This window comes from Siphateles boraxobius, unplaced genomic scaffold (genome assembly GCF_051911475.1).
Source record: "Siphateles boraxobius isolate OS27281-9 unplaced genomic scaffold, OSU_SipBor_1 48, whole genome shotgun sequence".
NCBI lineage: Eukaryota > Metazoa > Chordata > Actinopteri > Cypriniformes > Leuciscidae > Siphateles > Siphateles boraxobius.
This window is the reverse complement of record NW_027509119.1, coordinates 11,150,911-11,169,134: the sequence shown is the minus strand read 5'-3', so window position 1 is coordinate 11,169,134 and position 18,224 is coordinate 11,150,911. Positions and strand designations below refer to the sequence as shown.

Here is an 18,224-nt window from a genome sequence, read left to right as displayed (position 1 = left end):
ATTATTATTTTATCCGCAACCGCATCACAAAACTCATCATCTGTCCGCCATCCACCCGCACCAACGTTTTTTGATCAATTTTCGAAACCGCATCCGCGGCGCTGACTGTTTTAAGGTCTATGAGCAATGTGAGGCGCTGCCTCTTGGCTGTTCTAGAAAGATCCAATGCAGCAAAGATATTTAAAGGCTAAAGTCCCTAGTATATTGGCTATGTTGTATCCCCAAAATATCAGCAGTTCATCAGCAGTGAACTCCGTCTCCGATCGGCGCACAGGGATAAATATATATAAGTAAATAGCCTATAACGCACATCGGCAAACCTGACCTTACCTGACTAGGCTACTGTAGACTAAAATGTTATCATTTCGTTTTGAATTTTTTTTAAAAGTAGACATTTAGGCCCAGCCTACGCCGAGTTTCGGTTCATTTGAGACGAGCTCCAGTTCACCCGCAAGAGATCGCACCTGCGCTTCCACGTCCTCCTGATTATATGTCTGCTAATTGCTTCTTATTTCTTAATTCCATGCAATTAGTTAATGAAACAGTGATTAAAATTAAGGTACAATTTATACAAAACGAAATTTAATTTAAAGAAAGGCTTTATACAAAACAAAACTTAATAAAGTGGTCAAAATCATGTCTGACCCATCTTATGATCCTATCTTACTCATGCTGTTCACTCTTCATATGAATGACATAGATTAAATAAGAAATAACACTATATTATGTAAACATAAATATGGAGTATAATATTTGTAATTAAGACATGTTGCAATAGGTGTTCTTTCATTTCCAATGTGAACATCATAATGTATTCTCCTGAAAATGATGAATTCAATGCGAATGTATCTGAGAATATTCTTAAATAAGGAAATCTATTCAGTGATTGGTTCATGCCAAATTACTGCTTGATGAAAATTTGACTTTCAAATTGTGCTCGTTTTTTTTCGGATGTAGGTGACAATATTTAACAAAGTCTGTCTAGCAGAAACGACTTCTGGTGCGTGCGCGAAAGTCTGTCTGGGGGGCTGGCTATTTAAAGCGGTTACCGCCATACCGCGGGAAAATCTTGCTTTTCAACCGCGGTTAGAAAAATCCACACCGCCCCAGCCCTATCTCTGGGACCTCTTGGAAATATATTTACCTCAGAAACAAAAACAATGCCCACATCAGGTGTACCAACACCTGTGAAGAGATGACTCAAACTCTTTGGAGGACTTCAGATGACGCAAACTCTGAATCAACATGCACTAATGCTAAATTTCTATATAGTGTAATCATTATGTTCACAGCTTGTAATAATTACTTCAATGAGCACATCGTTTCTGCCATAAATTAATACATTGTTAGCAAACGGTGTGATTTGTATATGTACATTTCTGAAATACATTACTAAAGAAATGTCACCTCTGATAACAGATGACTTTAAATTATAATGTAGACATGCATTTTCAGTAAAGCTAAAACAATATGTAGTGTGAAAAGCTATACAAATAAATGTGAACTGAACTGAATTAAATAGCTAGTCAACTGGGAAAATGAGAAGTACTCTTAAGTTAACTTTAAAATAATGAAAAATTACATGTTGATGTAGTAACGTAAAAACATAAGGTATTATGCTTTGCAATGTAGCAAAGTACATTTCTACATCTACGTTTCACAAAATTAAATTCCCCTTGTAAAATACTTTATAGCTGTCTAATATTAACATACATAAAGGTACCTGTACTACAGTTATGCTGAGGCGACCAGCTGTTCCCAAAGATCCTCCATACTGCAGCTGTCGGGCTGCCTGGGCGTCTAACTGTACCTGCTGTTGCAGTTGAGTCGGGGTGATCCTCAGAAAATCCTGAGGCAACTCACCAATGTAGACCTAAACAGAATAAGAACATCAACAATATTTACAAAAATACCCTTTTAACAGTAATTACTAGTCATTTTTTTATGTGATCATCTCAAATCAGTGAATGCTGGTTGTCCAATACCTCTAATGGAGCCATTTAGTAAATAAAGACAAAGCATTTCAGCAGACATTATAAAGAGAAGTGAAGAAATAGGGCAACCCTGTTTAACACCACGTTTGATGGAAAATCGGGGTGATGTGCCTCCTGGTAAAGAGATTGAACTGTTTAATTGAAAGTTTAATTTTTATCATTACATTATGGAAAATAATGTAAAGTAAATAACTTTATCACAATATGCTAATTTTTTTAGAAGGACCTGTATATGTGTGTGTATATATATATATATATATATATATATATGATTATTCTTTCTTACCAGGTTTTTCAAAAAGTCTATCACAATCAATCACAACAATGTATACAATCATAGATGATTCACAAATAGTCAAAATAATTTAGAAAACATTGTGTGATAAAATTTCAAATTGGATCCTGTAGGTGATTCTTGCACCCAGAAACACAACAAGATGACAAATAAAAATAATAATAATTTAAGATCCTTATTATGTAGCCGGATCTGTGCTGGTTTGTATTGGCCGCCTCCGGTTTTCACTTTGTTTTGCCTCCAGCTAACGCCGTGACGTTGCGTGACGTACAAAAGTGGTCTATAGACCCCCTTAAGTGAATCATCTATGAATGTATACATTGTTGTGATTGATTGTGATAGATTTTTTGAATAACCTGATAAGAAAGAATAATCAAATACATAGTTAATTAATATAATTTTAATACATAAAAAAATTTGTATTTCTAGAAAATATTCACATCATTAAAATTACACTGTAATGACACTCTTTACATTGTCGTCTTCTGGCCTTGGCGCTGGGCAGGACCGCGCAATGTAACGTTGCCACAAGTCAAGACCATTCATCACATAGTTATAGGCATCTAAAGATGTATGCCTTCAGTTTGTCTTTACGCTCGGTTTCTCTATCAGGTAGGTGTAGAAGGCAGGCCACTCAACCCACTAACGTTAATCCTGTCAGATCGTCCATCCATTGACTGAGCGTGTATGGGTCGGCCAATCTGGGTCCGTCTATTAAAATTAACTTTTGCAAATAACAATCGCGGTCCTGGACAGTCATCGAGTCAGTTCACTAGTGTAATAGCGTAAGCTTCTGTTGTTGTACGTCACACACATGACCAGCGTCGGCCAATAGTGAGCCTACGTGTGACGTAGCTCTACACAATCACACTATGTTAACCGACTAGAGGCCCACAGAGAAGGAAATTAATAGTTGAAATAAAGTCGTTATTTTTGTTTGTTTTTGCACACAAAAAGTATTCCCGTTGCTTGGTAAACTTAAGATTGAGCCACTGTAGTCACTAGGACTATTTTAACGATGTCTTTAATAACTTTTCGGGGCTGGCAAGTGTCAATCCCTTAGAAGCCTATGGAGGAGTGATCCAGCTCTCAGATGTAATCAAAAATATCTTAATTTGTGTTCCGAAGATGAACGAAGGTCTTACGGGGTTGGAACAACATGAGGGTGAGTAATTATTACTGACAGAATTTTCATTTTTGGGTTAACTATCCCTTTAAACAATATTTGTTATTGTCCAGGCTCTTTTCCAGTTCATTTCCAAAAAAGATGACCAAAGTACTGCTGAACATGGTACAATTTTCTTTGTAAATACACTCATATTATATCGGTTTATTATTATTGTCTTTTACTATTGATATCATCAAACCTAAACAACTGAAGTTGACGAGAAGTGTCCGTTATTACGTCATGCGTCAACTTCCCTTTACATACAGACTTCTTTCTAAATCACGAGCACGATGTAGCCGTGCTCAAAATATTACGTCTAACAACTATTATCCATCATGGTAATGCGCAAAGTAAACTGTATGTTTTTAATCAAATAACGTTCAAGAAAAACGTTCAAATAAACTAAATAATAAATAGTCTGTTTAGTTACAACACGGACACAATTTGGTCTTTAAAATCTGACATGACATTATTGATTATATTGGATGAAGTATAGTCATCACATCTTTCTTGACACAAAGACCAACTTGTTATGAAGAACTCGACGTTGTTTCGGCAACACAAAATTAAGAACTGGCATACGTATACATTTTGTACTTTTACATACTTTGTGCGTCAAACATTGTGATATTTAGACGCCACTTGAGCTGCCTTCTTCGTGTAACATCTACACATGTCTATTGTTACATTGGTAATTCTGCACTGCGCAACTTTCAATGTTTGTTTTCATAGGGGAAAATGTTTATTATGCAGCGTGAGCAAGCTAACATGTTGCCATTAGGCTGTATTTAATCAAAATGTACTCTTACCTGCCCCCGTTGCGTGCTAATTGTTGTTGCCATTTCGAGGTAAGATAGACAACGGTTGTCTTATTTTTCAAATAAGCAAAATATAAAAATAATTACGTCAGAATGCACTGATATCTAACAATATGCAGTAGCGAAGCTCACGACCGGAAATGAGCAACCACCCTCTCAGGCCCTGCCCTATTTTACATTTCAGAATAAAAGTCTGTTTGCAACATGGTATCACTGATCTATACGGTAGATCAGTGATTGGTATCTATTTAAAATTAGAATGATTACATCGGAGACTTCTCAGTGAAAACTCACCCAATCACCATGAAAAAAAGAACTTTATGCAACATTATGCAAATCAAACACACACACACACGCACGCACGCGCGCGCACAAACAAACACTCATTCATTCAAACATTCATCAAAGCCTACCACATTTGAACCAGCACACAAAAATCCCTGTAATAACTGTCAAGTGTATCTACCTTCCCAGAGCCAGTGATTAATCTGTTTTGATGTTCCTATTCCCAATAAGATGTTCCAGGCAAATATATATACCAATTAACAAAATAATGGATTAAGATATTTTTACAACACTATGTTGTGTTGCACATAACTGCACTATGAAGTCTACTTAATCTGAAAATTGCATTAATGTTAAATAATATGTTTAGGGAAGGTACACACTTTTGTTTTGATTATGGAAGTAGCTTCTAAATGTGTTTAGGCTACTATTGTTCATAACCTAAGCAGATAGCCTAAATATAATATCATAGACAAATACATATTTTGAATTATGATAACTTCTGCCATAAAGCTCTAAAATGCTCTAAAATAAAGTTATTGAAACGATACCGTTATCATTCATTCGGTTAGTAAAAGAACAAAAACTAATTTCTGAGGATATTATCAAGTAGGCCTATAGTGAGGGGATGATACATTTTCCATCATTATCAATATGTGAAATTAGGGGTAGGCTAAGTAGCCTACATTGTATGCTTTTTCCCATAGCCCCAAAATGCAAAAATTTTATATTCAAAATCATTGTATCATACATATCAAGTGTCTGACCTCTGATGCCATTAACTCAAATGTATGTTTATTCTTTAAAGCTGAGATAGAAACTGTAGAACATTATACACTATGCACATATATTTCTTGGGAGATTGTCTAATTTGCTTTATTGGTGAAGATCCGGAAATGTGCTTATGTTAGATTTATATAGCACTTTTAAATTGTGTTTTTTTTCATCACGTCGTTTTTGATGGGACTGAAGTCTGAGTTGACAGATATTACATGTGTTCTATTGTAGTGATAACAATCAAAAACTTGGGCATAGGCTACTACGGTAGATTGTCTTAAGGGAAAGGAGGAGTTCAAAATTAAAAACACTTCCTGATGTACTCATGTGCAATGCAAATGGTTAGGAGCAAGTCAGACGTCCAGGAAGGTAAGGCTCAAGTATCAAATTCGAACATATTTTGACATTTTTAAACGTTACAAAAATAAAATTCAACGTTATTTTTTTGTTGTTGTTGTTGTTGTTGTTGTTTAGGTGAGAGAATACATATATGGTTACGCATCTGAAAACGCTCCCCTAATATTTGTTTTATTGTGAGAGTCTATGTTATGCGGTTTTATTTTTTTATTGTTATGTGAGGGTATCACTTTAAGAAACGCGGAACAGGGAAGTTGTCGACGACTCTGGCTATAGCATGTCGCTCCTGTCCAGCTCGAAGATTCACAGTGAGCCGACGCGAAATGTTGATGTTATTATGAAATAACTAATGTTCATTTACATTGTTGCTCTTCCTTTATTCCTGAAACATGAACAGGTCCCAACTCAAACGATCCAGAATATTAAGAATGGCCTTCACAGACTACACTGGTCCGGAGGACAAAGAAGAGACCTTTATTCTGAGAGCGACAAAAATCGGTTTGGTCGTGACACTCTACTGGTTCGTTTCGATTTCCATGGTATTCCTGAACAACGACCTGTTAGACAACAAGGACCTAGATGCGCCTATCTTCATCACATTTTTCCAGTGTGTTGTTAGCGTTGGACTATGTTTGCTCATGAACGGTCTCGCAAACTTTTATCCTGGATACGTGGATTTCCCGACTTTAAAATTTGATTTGAAAGTGTCCAGAGAGATGTTGCCGTTGACGATCGTGTTCATCAGCATGATCACATTCAACAACCTGTGCCTAAAACATGTGGGAGTTGCTTTCTATACGGTTGGCCGCTCGCTTTCCACCGTATTTAATGTCATTTTGTCTTACACTGTTCTAAAACAATCAACGTCCTTGTACGCGGTGCTGTGTTGTGGGGTCATTCTAGGTGAGTATCAACCCTCCCCATCTATCTTACTAAATAAATAAAGTTAACACAAAAATGGAAACACGTTTCCTCAAAGAAGATACATATAATTATTAAAACATTTAACAATGTGAGTTTTAAAACATATATAATTAATCGAATCTCGAGGCAAGTAAACATGCATCTTATAAAAAATAATATTGATTTTGATTCTAAGAAAATAAGTCTACACCAAGTCTATAAGGATAACCTCAGAGAATGTCTAATATGGGGAGAACTTTCACTCGGTAAACTTCCGGCTTCTGAACTGGTTGCAGTTCCACTCTGGTTCCATATTAAAGCGCTCACAGGACGAGTGCAGAATGAATGGAGGTCTACGGAGCTATACCCCTCAAAATCCACTTTTCTCAGGATATAATTTTTTGTCTAGTAATTTGAATGTTATATTCGTAAGGAGATGCAAAGAAATTACTCATTGCTGGGTGTTAGATTTTTTAGAGTCACTCCTTGCTTTAAAAAGTCTTTTAAAATGTCAATGACGTACATCGTTCCTCCAGAGATACTGCTTTACGGCAATCCTTCAGTCACTTTGGTGCTTTCGCGCGCTGCACTTTCTTTTCTTTCGAGGCATCGACAACACAGCTGACACAGCTAAATACACGTGTTAGAAGAGTTTTTGTTTTGTTGTTTTAAAAGACCTCGGCGAAAATACACACAAACATTCCGGTCCCGCTTCGGATGCCACGATGCCATCAAGCGGTATCTCTGGTCGTAATCAGTCCTTCACTGACCAATCAGCGTTCATTAGCAGAATGCTAGCGTGTTATGGGCAACAACAACTCAACCTGTAAGAAATCTAAAGGACATAAGTACTCGTTCATTCAACTTTCGACCTATAACCCATGTTGAACTTGCAAAATCTACAATCAAATCTGAGATTTCTCAATGGCAATCGGGTGAAAGAGACAAATTTAGCCGTCTCGCTCCATAGATTCCCATTCATTTTGCACTCAGGGCGATCGCCCCCTGTGGAACTCTGGTGGAACTACAATCCAAATTCGGTACAATAGGGCTTAACCCTCATGTGGTGTTCAAAACCCTATAACACCTGTGTTGTTCCCGGTCAAAAATGATCGGACCATAAAAAATACCATATTTTCACCCAATCTTGGATTCAATCTTTTTGTCAACATGTTCTCTTTCAATTAGGCCTGGTTTTATATTTTGATTTGCATCTGAATAATCATAGGCCTCATTTATTTGAGAGTAGGCATTTCATTTTTTGAGTAATTTTTTTAAATATTCTTGAGTAATTTTGGAAATATTAAATAAAATCTGAAAAAAATTAGTATTGTTGATCACACTAGTCAACTTAAAATTTTCACCAGGAATTTTGTTTTGAAACTTTTGTTTTGTAAAAAATATGGCACATAGTCACACTTGTGGTGTTCCCGGTCAAAAATGACCGGCCTATAAAAAATAGCTTATAAATCACTCATTATACCATATTTTCACCCAATCTTGGATTCAATCTTTTTGTCAACATGTTCTCTTTCAATTAGGACTGGTTTTATATTTTGATTTGCTTCTGAATAATCATAGGCCTCATTTATTTGAGACTAGGCATTTCATTTTTTGAGTAATTTTTAAAAAAAATTGAATAATTTTGGAAATATTAAATAAAATCTGAAAATATTGTTATTGTTGATCACACTAGTCAACTTAAATTTTCACCAGGAATTTTGTTTTGAAACTTTTGTTTTGTAAAAAATATGGCACATAGTCACACTTGTGGTGTTCCCGGTCAAAAATGACCGGCCTAAAAAAATAGCTTATAAATCACTCATTATACCATATTTTCACCCAACCTTGTATTCAATCTTTTTGTGAACTTGTTCTCTTTCAATTAGGACTGGTTTTATATTTCTGTTTGCATCTGATTAATCGTGGGCCTCATTTATCTGAGAGTAGGCATGGTCAAAAATGGTCACAATGGCCGACCATTGAAAGTGAATGGGAGAGACTGAAAATAACAGAACAATTTAGTTTTCAGGAGCATGTTCATTATTTTCATGTACACATATGAGCATGTGTACATGTGTATGAGCAAACATCGAGCCCTTGGACCTGTGCATGTATCGATACATTTATACACACGCTACCCAGACACACACACGTTAAAACACACAAACTTTTTTGAGTATGAAACACATTCTTTTCCACAGAGAGAAATTTGATCCTACCCTAACCTGCATCTAATATACATTTATTCATCTGACATTACCACACACACACACACACACACACACACACACACACACACACACACACACTGGCCGTGACTGCAGTGACCCGGCTTCAAAAGGATCTTTCTTTCATGTTCTTGTTTCATCACAGCTTCCAGACAAAATATTATGACATTTTGTTTTGGAACTGTGAGGTTCTCACACAGAACTAGACAATATTTACAAATATACATCTTGTGATAGCACAGGCATATATAAATGCCTCACAGCACCTTGCTTGTCATTCATTTGTGGCAGCACAATGGCAAAGCAGCTCTCTGCACATGATGTTATTCATCAGATTTTTGACTCAGAAACTAGTGAAGAGGAGGAAATGCAGGATGCATCTTGCAGTGAAGATGTTTCTGAAGAGGAAGGCACCACTGAATCGGCTACGGAGCTTGAAACAACTGATGAGGAGCAGTCTTCAAGTGATGAGGGCTCAGCTGAGGTTACCGTTTCATTCTGATTGGCTCCGTCACAAACAAGTTGAAGCATGATTGTATATCATCAATTCGGATATGGCATATCTTGTTAGCCCTGGCTTCATCTTCATGACATTTTCAGAAGAAAACCTGCCTTGCCTCATAGGTGGGGATGAAGACCAGGACGAAGTTCTATCTTTTGACCAGAATGAAACGGTAACCTCAGCTGGGTCCTCATCAGTTGTTTCAAGATCCGTAGCCAATTCAGTGGTGCCTTCCTCTTCAGAAACATCTTCACTAAGAAAGATGCATCCTACATTTCCTCCTCCTTACTAGTTTCTGAGTCAAAAATCTGATGAATAACATCACGTGCAGAGAGCTGCTTTGCCATTGTGCTGCCACAAATGAATGACAAGCAAGGTGCTGTGAGGCATTTATATATGCCTGTGCTATCACATGATGTATATTTGAAAATATTGTCTAGTTCTGTGTGAGAACCTCACAGTTCCAAAACAAAATGTCATAATATTTTGTCTGGAAGCTGTGATGAAACAAGAACATGAAAGAAAGATTATTTTGAAGCCGGGTCACTGCAGTCATGGCCAGTGTGTGTGTGTGTGTGTGTGTGTGTGTGTGTGTGCGTGCGTGCGTGTGCGTGTGCGTGTGTGGTAATGTCAGATGAATAAATGTATATTAGATGCAGGTTAGGGTAGGATCAAATTTCTCTCTGTGGAAAAGAATGTGTGTCATACTCAAAAAAGTTTTTGTGTTTTAACGTGTGTGTGTCTGGGTAGCGTGTGTATAAATGTATCGATACATGCAAGGGTCCAAGGGCTCGATGTTTGCAAGCACACATGCTCATATGTGTACATGAAAATAATTAACATGTTCCTGAAAACTAAATTGTTCTGTTATTTTCAGTCTCTCCCATTCACTTTCAATGGTCGGCCATTGTGACCATTTTTGTCCATGCCTACTCTCAGATAAATGAGGCCCACGATTAATCAGATGCAAACAGAAATATAAAACCAGTCCTAATTGAAAGAGAACAAGTTGACAAAAGATTGAATCCAAGATTGGGTGAAAATATGGTATAATGAGTGATTTATAAGCTATTTTTTATAGGCCGGTCATTTTTGACCGGGAACACCACATGTGTGACTATGTGCCATATTTTTTACAAAACAAAAGTTTCAAAACAAAATTCCTGGTGAAAATTTTAAGTTGACTAGTGTGATCAACAATACCAATTTTTTTCAGATTTTATTTAATATTTCCAAAATTATTCAAAAATTTTAAAAGAATTACTCAAAAAATGAAATGCCTACTCTCAAATAAATGAGGCCTATGATTATTCAGATGCAAATCAAAATATAAAACCAGTCCTAATTGAAAGAGAACATGTTGACAAAAGATTGAATCCAAGATTGGGTGAAAATATGGTATAATGAGCGATTTATAAGCTATTTTTTATAGGCCGGTCATTTTTGACCGGGAACACCACAAGTGTGAGTATGTGCCATATTTTTTACAAAACAAAAGTTTCAAAACAAAATTCCTGGTGAAAATTTTAACTTAACTAGTGTGATCAACAATACCAATTTTTTTCAGATTTTATTTAATATTTCCAAAATTATTCAATTATTTTTTAAAAATTACTCAAATTAAATGCCTACTCTCAAATAAATGAGGCCTATGATTATTCAGATGCAAATCAAAATATAAAACCAGACCTAATTGAAAGAGAACATGTTGACAAAAAGATTGAATCCAAGATTGAGTGAAAATATGGTATAATGAGTGACTTATAAGCTATTTTTTATAGGCCGGTCATTTTTGACCGGGAACACCACAAGTGTAACAAGGTAACAAAACCCCCACAAAAAAAAGAAGAACATTTTCAAAAAGAAAATGAGATTTAGTTATACCGTTTGGGAACAAAGTCACTAAGTTTCAGTCCAAAGCGATAACATTAACTAGTATTTTCGGGAAAAAGAAAATCTTCTCCGGGTCAAATTGACCCGAACACCAGTGAACAGGCTCTCCGTAAACGGGCTCTGATAACGTCAAATAAAAACATAGAGAGCCAATCAGAATCCACCTGACTTTTAAAGTGCTCGAGCATTTAAAGCAGCCGTTTACATGAAACCATTTTCTACTAAAAATGTTTTTTTTTTTCGTTCATTTACACAACAACAGCGTTTTGGTGACCTGAAAACGCAATACTTTGAAATCGGGTTATAAAGTGCAAGTTTTTGAAAATGATACCGTTATTGTCTCTGTGGAAACTACAAAAACGTAAATTTGTGAAAACATCATGCACAGGCTTATTACGTTTAGGCCTACAGTCTATGGGCCCTATTTTAACGATATAAGCACATGGTCTAGAGCGCACGGCGCAAGTGCAGTTAGGGTGTGTCCGAATCCACTTTTGCTAGTTTAATGACAGGAAAATCATCGGCGTGGCTGGCGCATGGCCTAAAAGGATTGTCTCTATTCTCTCAATGACTAATGGGTGTGTTTTGGGCTTTACGTGCAATAAACCAATCAGAGTCTCATCTCCCATTCCCTTTAAATGCCAGTTGCGCTTGTGCCATGGCTGATTCGCTATTTACATGAGTTTGATCGTGGAAAGACCGAATGCGTCTCCAGAGCGCAAAGGGATCTGCTCGTGCGCAAGGTTAAAACGTGCAAGCAGACCATCAACGGGACAAGCCGGATTCCACCATATCTTTATGTACACAATAATAATCTTTTGTAATCCTATTATTTTTAATATTTGGCATGTTTGTGTGCGTGTGCTGCTGCGCATCCCTGTGTGTTTAATAAGCAGAGTGTATGTGCGTTGTGGACCCGCCTATAGGCGCTAATTTCTAATTCGCTCTTTAATTAACGAAAAAAATATTGCGCCATTGACTTTAGACCAGGGGCCGGTTGCATAAACATAGCCATTACATTAAGACAGTGTCTTAAGTTCTATATTGACCCACTAGCAGTTAGTCAGGGGCAGTCAGTGTTACTTTTCTGTATTAAATTAGGCCAATCTACGTTTTTATGTAACTGATTTAAAAAAGCTATGAACGGTCAAAAAGAAACAAATTTGATGTCTAACTCATAAGTCAAGTCTAAGAGGTTTATGCAACTGGCCCCAGGTTTCAATTGGTCAATGGTGCAGTCTATTTCAGTTGCCTCAAAACAGCAACGCGCAATCAATGCGCCTGAACACACCTTGTTTTCAGACCAGCAGCCCATGAGCGCACATAGGCACACATTCATTTGCTATTTAAACAACGCAGGATGTGAAAATGATTACTGTGTCGTGCTGAAACTAGCAAAAAACACTTGCGTCGCGCCTGGCACTGCATTGCGCCAGATGTATGATAGGGCCCTAAAGGTGCATAGTGTTTCTTTACAAAGTGACATCGCCAACTAGCCTACTGGCCTAGTATGCATAACATTTTAATGTTCTTTTCACGGATTCTTATGAATGGAGATTGTTTGGACAACGTTGTTGTCTGAACGTGAAAAAAGCAAAGGAAAAAACATTCCTTTCTTAATACATTGTTGTCATATATATATATATATATATATATATATATATATATATATATATATATATATCAGAGGTGGGAGTAAGTCACACATGTTCAAGTCACAAGTAAGTCTCAAGTCCTATACCATCAAGTCTCAAGCAAGTCTAAGTCGCATGTACACGCAACCAAGTCAAGTCAAGTCAAGTCAATGGTTCACTTAAAGCAAGTCAAGTCGAGTCCTGCTAAGGGTCAAGTCAAGTCCAAGTCAAGTTACAATACCAAACAGAAAAAAAGTTTATATTGGCCTCAACCTTATTTATTTTTGATTACCTTGATTACTTTTCTTATACATTTATATCGTAATATTAATAATGTTCGTATAATTTATTACAGCATGTATTTATGATTATAAAAAATTTGGAATTATTATGATTATAATAACAATTATTTGAAAAATGTTGAAGATAAAACATTTGAAGGCAAATTCACAAGCGTGATGCATTTAATTATATTGGTTTTATAGTAAATGTCGTATGTTTAAATTTGCTTGTATATTTTTTATGCAATATCACCCAGACATTAACTTTCCCATTAATAGCCCATATTTGACCCCTTAAATTGATTTCCAGGGGCATTTTTTTCTAACTATGTTCTAACCATTTTTTTTCTATCCATGCATTTACACTGCAATTACAACACCATAAATCAGTGCTCTTCACTATTTTTTTCATGAGAGCCGCACTGATAGGACAAAGTCAGTAGGAGAGCCATTTTTACAGGAAAGTATAAAAAGTTACATCCAGTCATAAATACCACTCTGTTTATTAATGTCACCCCTGAACATTCAATATGCAATGCAATAAATAATTTTTTTAAAATGATTTACCAGTCAAATTTGTAAATGAGACAAGATGATTTCCCTTAATGACAAAAAAGCAGGATTTCCAGATTAGATTCATCCTAGAATGACATTAAGTTATTTTTTTCTACATTAGCCCCTCATGTATCTAATCATCCAAGAGCACATGCGGCGTTAAGAGCTGGAAATACCGCCATAACTGGCAACTCCGCAGGGACTGGATATGTTTACATGCACAACTTTTGTTTCAATCGGTCTGAATTCATTGTGATTGATTAATCTGAAAGTATTGTAGTTTACATGAATGCTTAACATCGTTATATGATGCATGATCGGGGTGATGTGCACGTTTATAAGTCAAAAGATTCAAATTGGGAATAGGTTTTTTGACATTCGCACACTGCACAAATATACAAAGTTTCCCGCTGTTGTCGCGTAATAACCATTTTCCTACATTGGTTCTTTATTTGTTTTAAACAGCAGACTTAATATCAAATTCTGGTCATAATTTGGAGACTATGATGAACCGTTATGCCGTGCTGTTTGTATTGATCACGCAGTAAAAATGCCCAAAATCAGTCGTCTGTGGATGAGAATCTGAAACAAGGACTGGTGAGCCGTTGTCCTGCTTCACTTCACAGATACTGAGTGAAAGGGGAATTATAGAACGACGTGACACTCGTTTATACGACATTTTATTCATCAGAAGAACAGCGCATTCAGCGCGACGGATGGCGTCCTTTCAGTTTCGGTTTTCAATCGATCAAGTGAACATGTTCTCTCGATAAACCACCCCTTTCAATCCGATCAAAATTATTTGAAAATAGAGCTGACACTTTGAGTTTTTAATGGGTTATATAGTCCTACTTCTTTTTAAATGTTTTTATGAAATATCTGTAGTGACTGCTTGATCGTATCACTGTATTAATTATGCCATGCGAGCCACAAATGAAAGCTTGGCGAGCCGCATGCAGCTCGCTAGCCGCGCAATGAGTAACACTGCCATAAATAATGTTATGAGATTAATTATTTCAAATATAATCATTTTAATATAGAAAAAATTAGATGCTAAAAAAAATTATATTTTTTTATTATGAAATTAAAACCGCCAATAGGTGGCGACAAATCAACGTCTTAATGTACGAGTCATAGAAGCATTCATTCAACTGATTCGTTCAAAGCGGCAGATTCAATCTGGAACTAAGCAACCAGGTCACTCAATCACAAAAACCCCGAATTTACTCTTTTTCTGTGGCTTGTTTGAAACTACTGTCATTGGAGAAATTGAGCAAAAACAGAGAATATTTACAATATTACGTCTAAAATGTCACACCACAGTATTCACTCTTTGTTTACTGGACTGTTGTAGCCTATACAATCATTATCTAATTTGCAATCGCGCCAATATTCTGGAAATATTTTTAATATCATATGTAATAACTCATCTAGCCTAGGGACATTTTTTCCACATCTTGAATTTTGGGTGCATATTAAAGTAATACCAGGTAACTTTTGCTCTCGGGGTCCCCCTACAGTTGGGAAACAGTATTGTCCTCTACTACTGTCGTAAACTCTGTCATCGTGCATTTGTTGACAACCATGATAGCCCTGAACACTGTAGGAGGAGGTCACATGCAGGTGTTCTGCTTGAGTCGCGTGTGAAATGTCTTCATCCCAGATACAGTGGCATATATTTCTGCATGTCATATGAATATAATTTCATGGGTTTTATTTTTTTTCTAACGACAAATGATCGCGATGATCACGTTTACAAGCCAGTGTCATTATAGTAGCCTAGTCTATTGGTTACCGTTTTACTGAATCTATATGATACTTCAATGCAATGTTTGAGTGGTAGATAATAACCATATATCGTCAATATTATAATATCAAGCTACCATAAATAAATCTGCAAATTTTACAAATCGATTTGCATTATAGCTTGAGGCAAGACAAATAATCATTACCTGATTCATGAAGATAAACGGAGGATAAGATAGCTTCCGTAACATAGTCAGGCAGACAAAAAAACACCCCAGACTACGGGGTGTCATTGGTTGTTGCGTTAAATGTTACCCAGATACAATAGTGCTATTTTCTGATTGGCTAACAACACCAGACGAACAACACCAGAGGAGACGCGCTTGAATTCATGCCTGTTCCACAGTGTGAGCGGCGCGGCCAGAGTTTTGGGCGCTGCGACATATTAAATATATTACAAATAGTTTTTCAGCGTGAGAAATACAATGTGTGGCGGGAGAGCGTGACAAAAGACCGAAATGAGTGACACTTACTTGACAGCCCTGCGATTTTAAGGAAGTGGGGGTGGAGGTGGAAGTGACGTATATGCCGTAAAGCAGTCGAGTTTTGTAGTTCTCTTTGTTCGCCGGTTACTACCCGAAACCCGAAGTTTAAAAGTAGGATTAAAAACGCTACAGACCCCGTCAGGCTATGGCAGACGTGTCATTCAACCTATTGTAAGTTGATGTACCATCACAAGAGACTTGGAAATATATTATGAAGGTTGAAAAGTTATTGATATAACCCCTGATAACATATGACCCTGCTTCAAGAGGAACATAAAACACGACAAAACATCATTAACAGTTTTCCATGCTGTTTTTCGTCATTGGAAATAGCGACATATTTGGCTTTAAAGCATGATTTGAAAGAAACCGTGGCAAATGTCTGCGTGAATTTATGCACGTTATACAAAACATGCCACCATTAATTATCTTGTGAATCTATTGACAGCCTTAAGCTATATTTGAAAAGATGATATTGTATAAAGAGGCATGCTGTTTTAACCACTATTCTTTCTAGATTTAACGTTAGTCAAATTAACTATAACAAACAGGTTAAACAAGCCATAGCTTACTTTTAGACGTGATGAATGAAGTTCGAGGTTGTGATGGTCGTGTCCGATATCCCTTGCCAGTTAAATCTTCTTGTATGAATATGGTCAATTTCTAGTGTTTATATCCAAAAAGAAACGATGCTGGGAGATGTTTTTTTTTATTTAGCGCGCTCACTGAGGTGTATGTATTTTCTGTGCTCTGTGCGTCACGCAGTCGCGCAGAATCTGATGACTGACGTCAATGGTTCCGTTGCTTTCATTTTGTTCATCAATATTTCGATGATTTATATAAAAATGTATATGAAGTCATTTTCGAGTCATACAGTTCAAGTCAAGTCAAGTCTCGAGTCATTGGATCTCAAGTCAAAGTCAAGTCAAGTCATTTTCTTAATTTAGTCAAGCAAGTCTCAAGTCCTTAAATTTGCGACTCGAGTCAGACTCGAGTCAAGTCATGTGACTCGTCTCCCCCATCTCTGATATATATATATATAACCTTAGAATAAACAGAATGTTATTCTTCACTGGTCTAAAACCAGGAAAATGTTGTTTTTATACTTTCCCTGCGACTGTGAGGATCCCGTTCATCAACACAATGGTGTCTGCTGCAATAGAGGAATACTGACAGTTTGTGCTTTGTTCTTTGCCTTCAGGTGGATTCTGGCTGGGTGTGGACCAAGAATCTGTGGCAGGTTCCCTTTCTTGGACAGGCGTCATTTTTGGTGTAGTTGCCAGCCTTTGCGTATCTCTCAATGCCATCTATACAAAGAAAGTGTTGCCAGTGGTGGATGGAAATATCTGGAAACTCTCCTTCTACAACAACCTCAATGCTAGTGTACTTTTTATTCCTCTTATGGTAATTTTAGGGGAATTTAAAAGCTTGTTTGAGTTTGGCCGACTAACAGATTTACATTTTTGGGGCATGATGACTTTAGGTGGAGTCTTCGGCTTTGCAATTGGATACGTGACGGGACTTCAGATCAAATTTACCAGTCCATTGACACACAATGTGTCCGGCACAGCCAAATCCTGTGCACAGACTGTGTTGGCAGTCGTCTACTGGGCGTCCGATAAGAGTGCGCTCTGGTGGACAAGCAATATGATGGTGCTGGGTGGATCCTGTGCCTACACCTGGGTCAAAGGACTTGAAATGAAGAAAGTGCAAGTGCCTGTGGAAACACAAATCACAAACACAGAGAAAACTAAAGCTGACCTAGGGGTGTGAAAATATTTTGGGAATTATTTTGTTGTAGAGACTGTCTGTTTAGCACATCTATATATATGTATATTTATGGGCATTTGAATATTTGTTGTAGAAATATTTCCTTTTTGTGTAAATGATTATTATTAAAACCTTTTTAATAATACTCTATCTACCTTTTTTAACAACACCATATTTCCAGCAACATAGTTGCTGTGCCTGACGGATTAAGTATAGACTAGTATAGTATTTTTTATGTGTAAATATCTGGATTATGCAGCCCCAGCATTCTTGAAGTGTCAAATGCTTCTATCAGTTACATGCACATGACAAAAAGACAATGTAAACAGTATTTATTCAGGTGAGAAACCAGGCTTAGTGAGGGGGGCCAGACGGTAAAAAAAAATGGTGTGGTTTAATTTCAGCCTGCATCAAGTCAGATTGTGAATTGATCATTCAGAATATTTCATCCAGTTCCTTCTGCTTGAAGA

General features: G+C 36.8%; 2 protein-coding genes across 3 annotated transcripts in view; one reads left to right on the top strand and one right to left on the bottom strand.

Annotated features, from left to right (window-relative positions):
* Positions 1-4,435, bottom strand: part of tollip (toll interacting protein) — a 36,349-nt gene extending 31,914 nt beyond the window's left edge. The window contains exons 1-2 of the mRNA XM_077201993.1: positions 4,267-4,435; positions 1,724-1,873 (exon numbers count right to left, since the gene is read on the bottom strand). Coding sequence (XP_077058108.1) covers positions 1,724-1,873; positions 4,267-4,299 — 183 coding nt within the window. The 5' untranslated portion in view covers positions 4,300-4,435. The remainder of the gene's footprint in view (positions 1-1,723; positions 1,874-4,266) is intronic.
* Positions 4,436-5,625: 1,190 nt separating this feature from the next.
* On the top strand, positions 5,626-17,899 carry slc35c1 (solute carrier family 35 member C1). 2 transcript variants are annotated; one of them, XM_077201985.1, is made up of 3 exons: positions 5,626-5,706; positions 6,092-6,597; positions 17,186-17,899. In XM_077201985.1, the coding sequence occupies exons 2-3, from the start codon at positions 6,123-6,125 to the stop codon at positions 17,755-17,757; spliced, it is 1,047 nt and encodes a 348-aa protein (XP_077058100.1). In that variant the 5' UTR covers positions 5,626-5,706; positions 6,092-6,122; the 3' UTR covers positions 17,758-17,899. The 2 variants fall into 2 exon arrangements, with proteins under 2 accessions (XP_077058100.1, XP_077058099.1); XM_077201984.1 differs by lacking the exon at positions 5,626-5,706 and having other exon boundaries at positions 5,923-6,597.
* Positions 17,900-18,224: the final 325 nt, after the last annotated feature.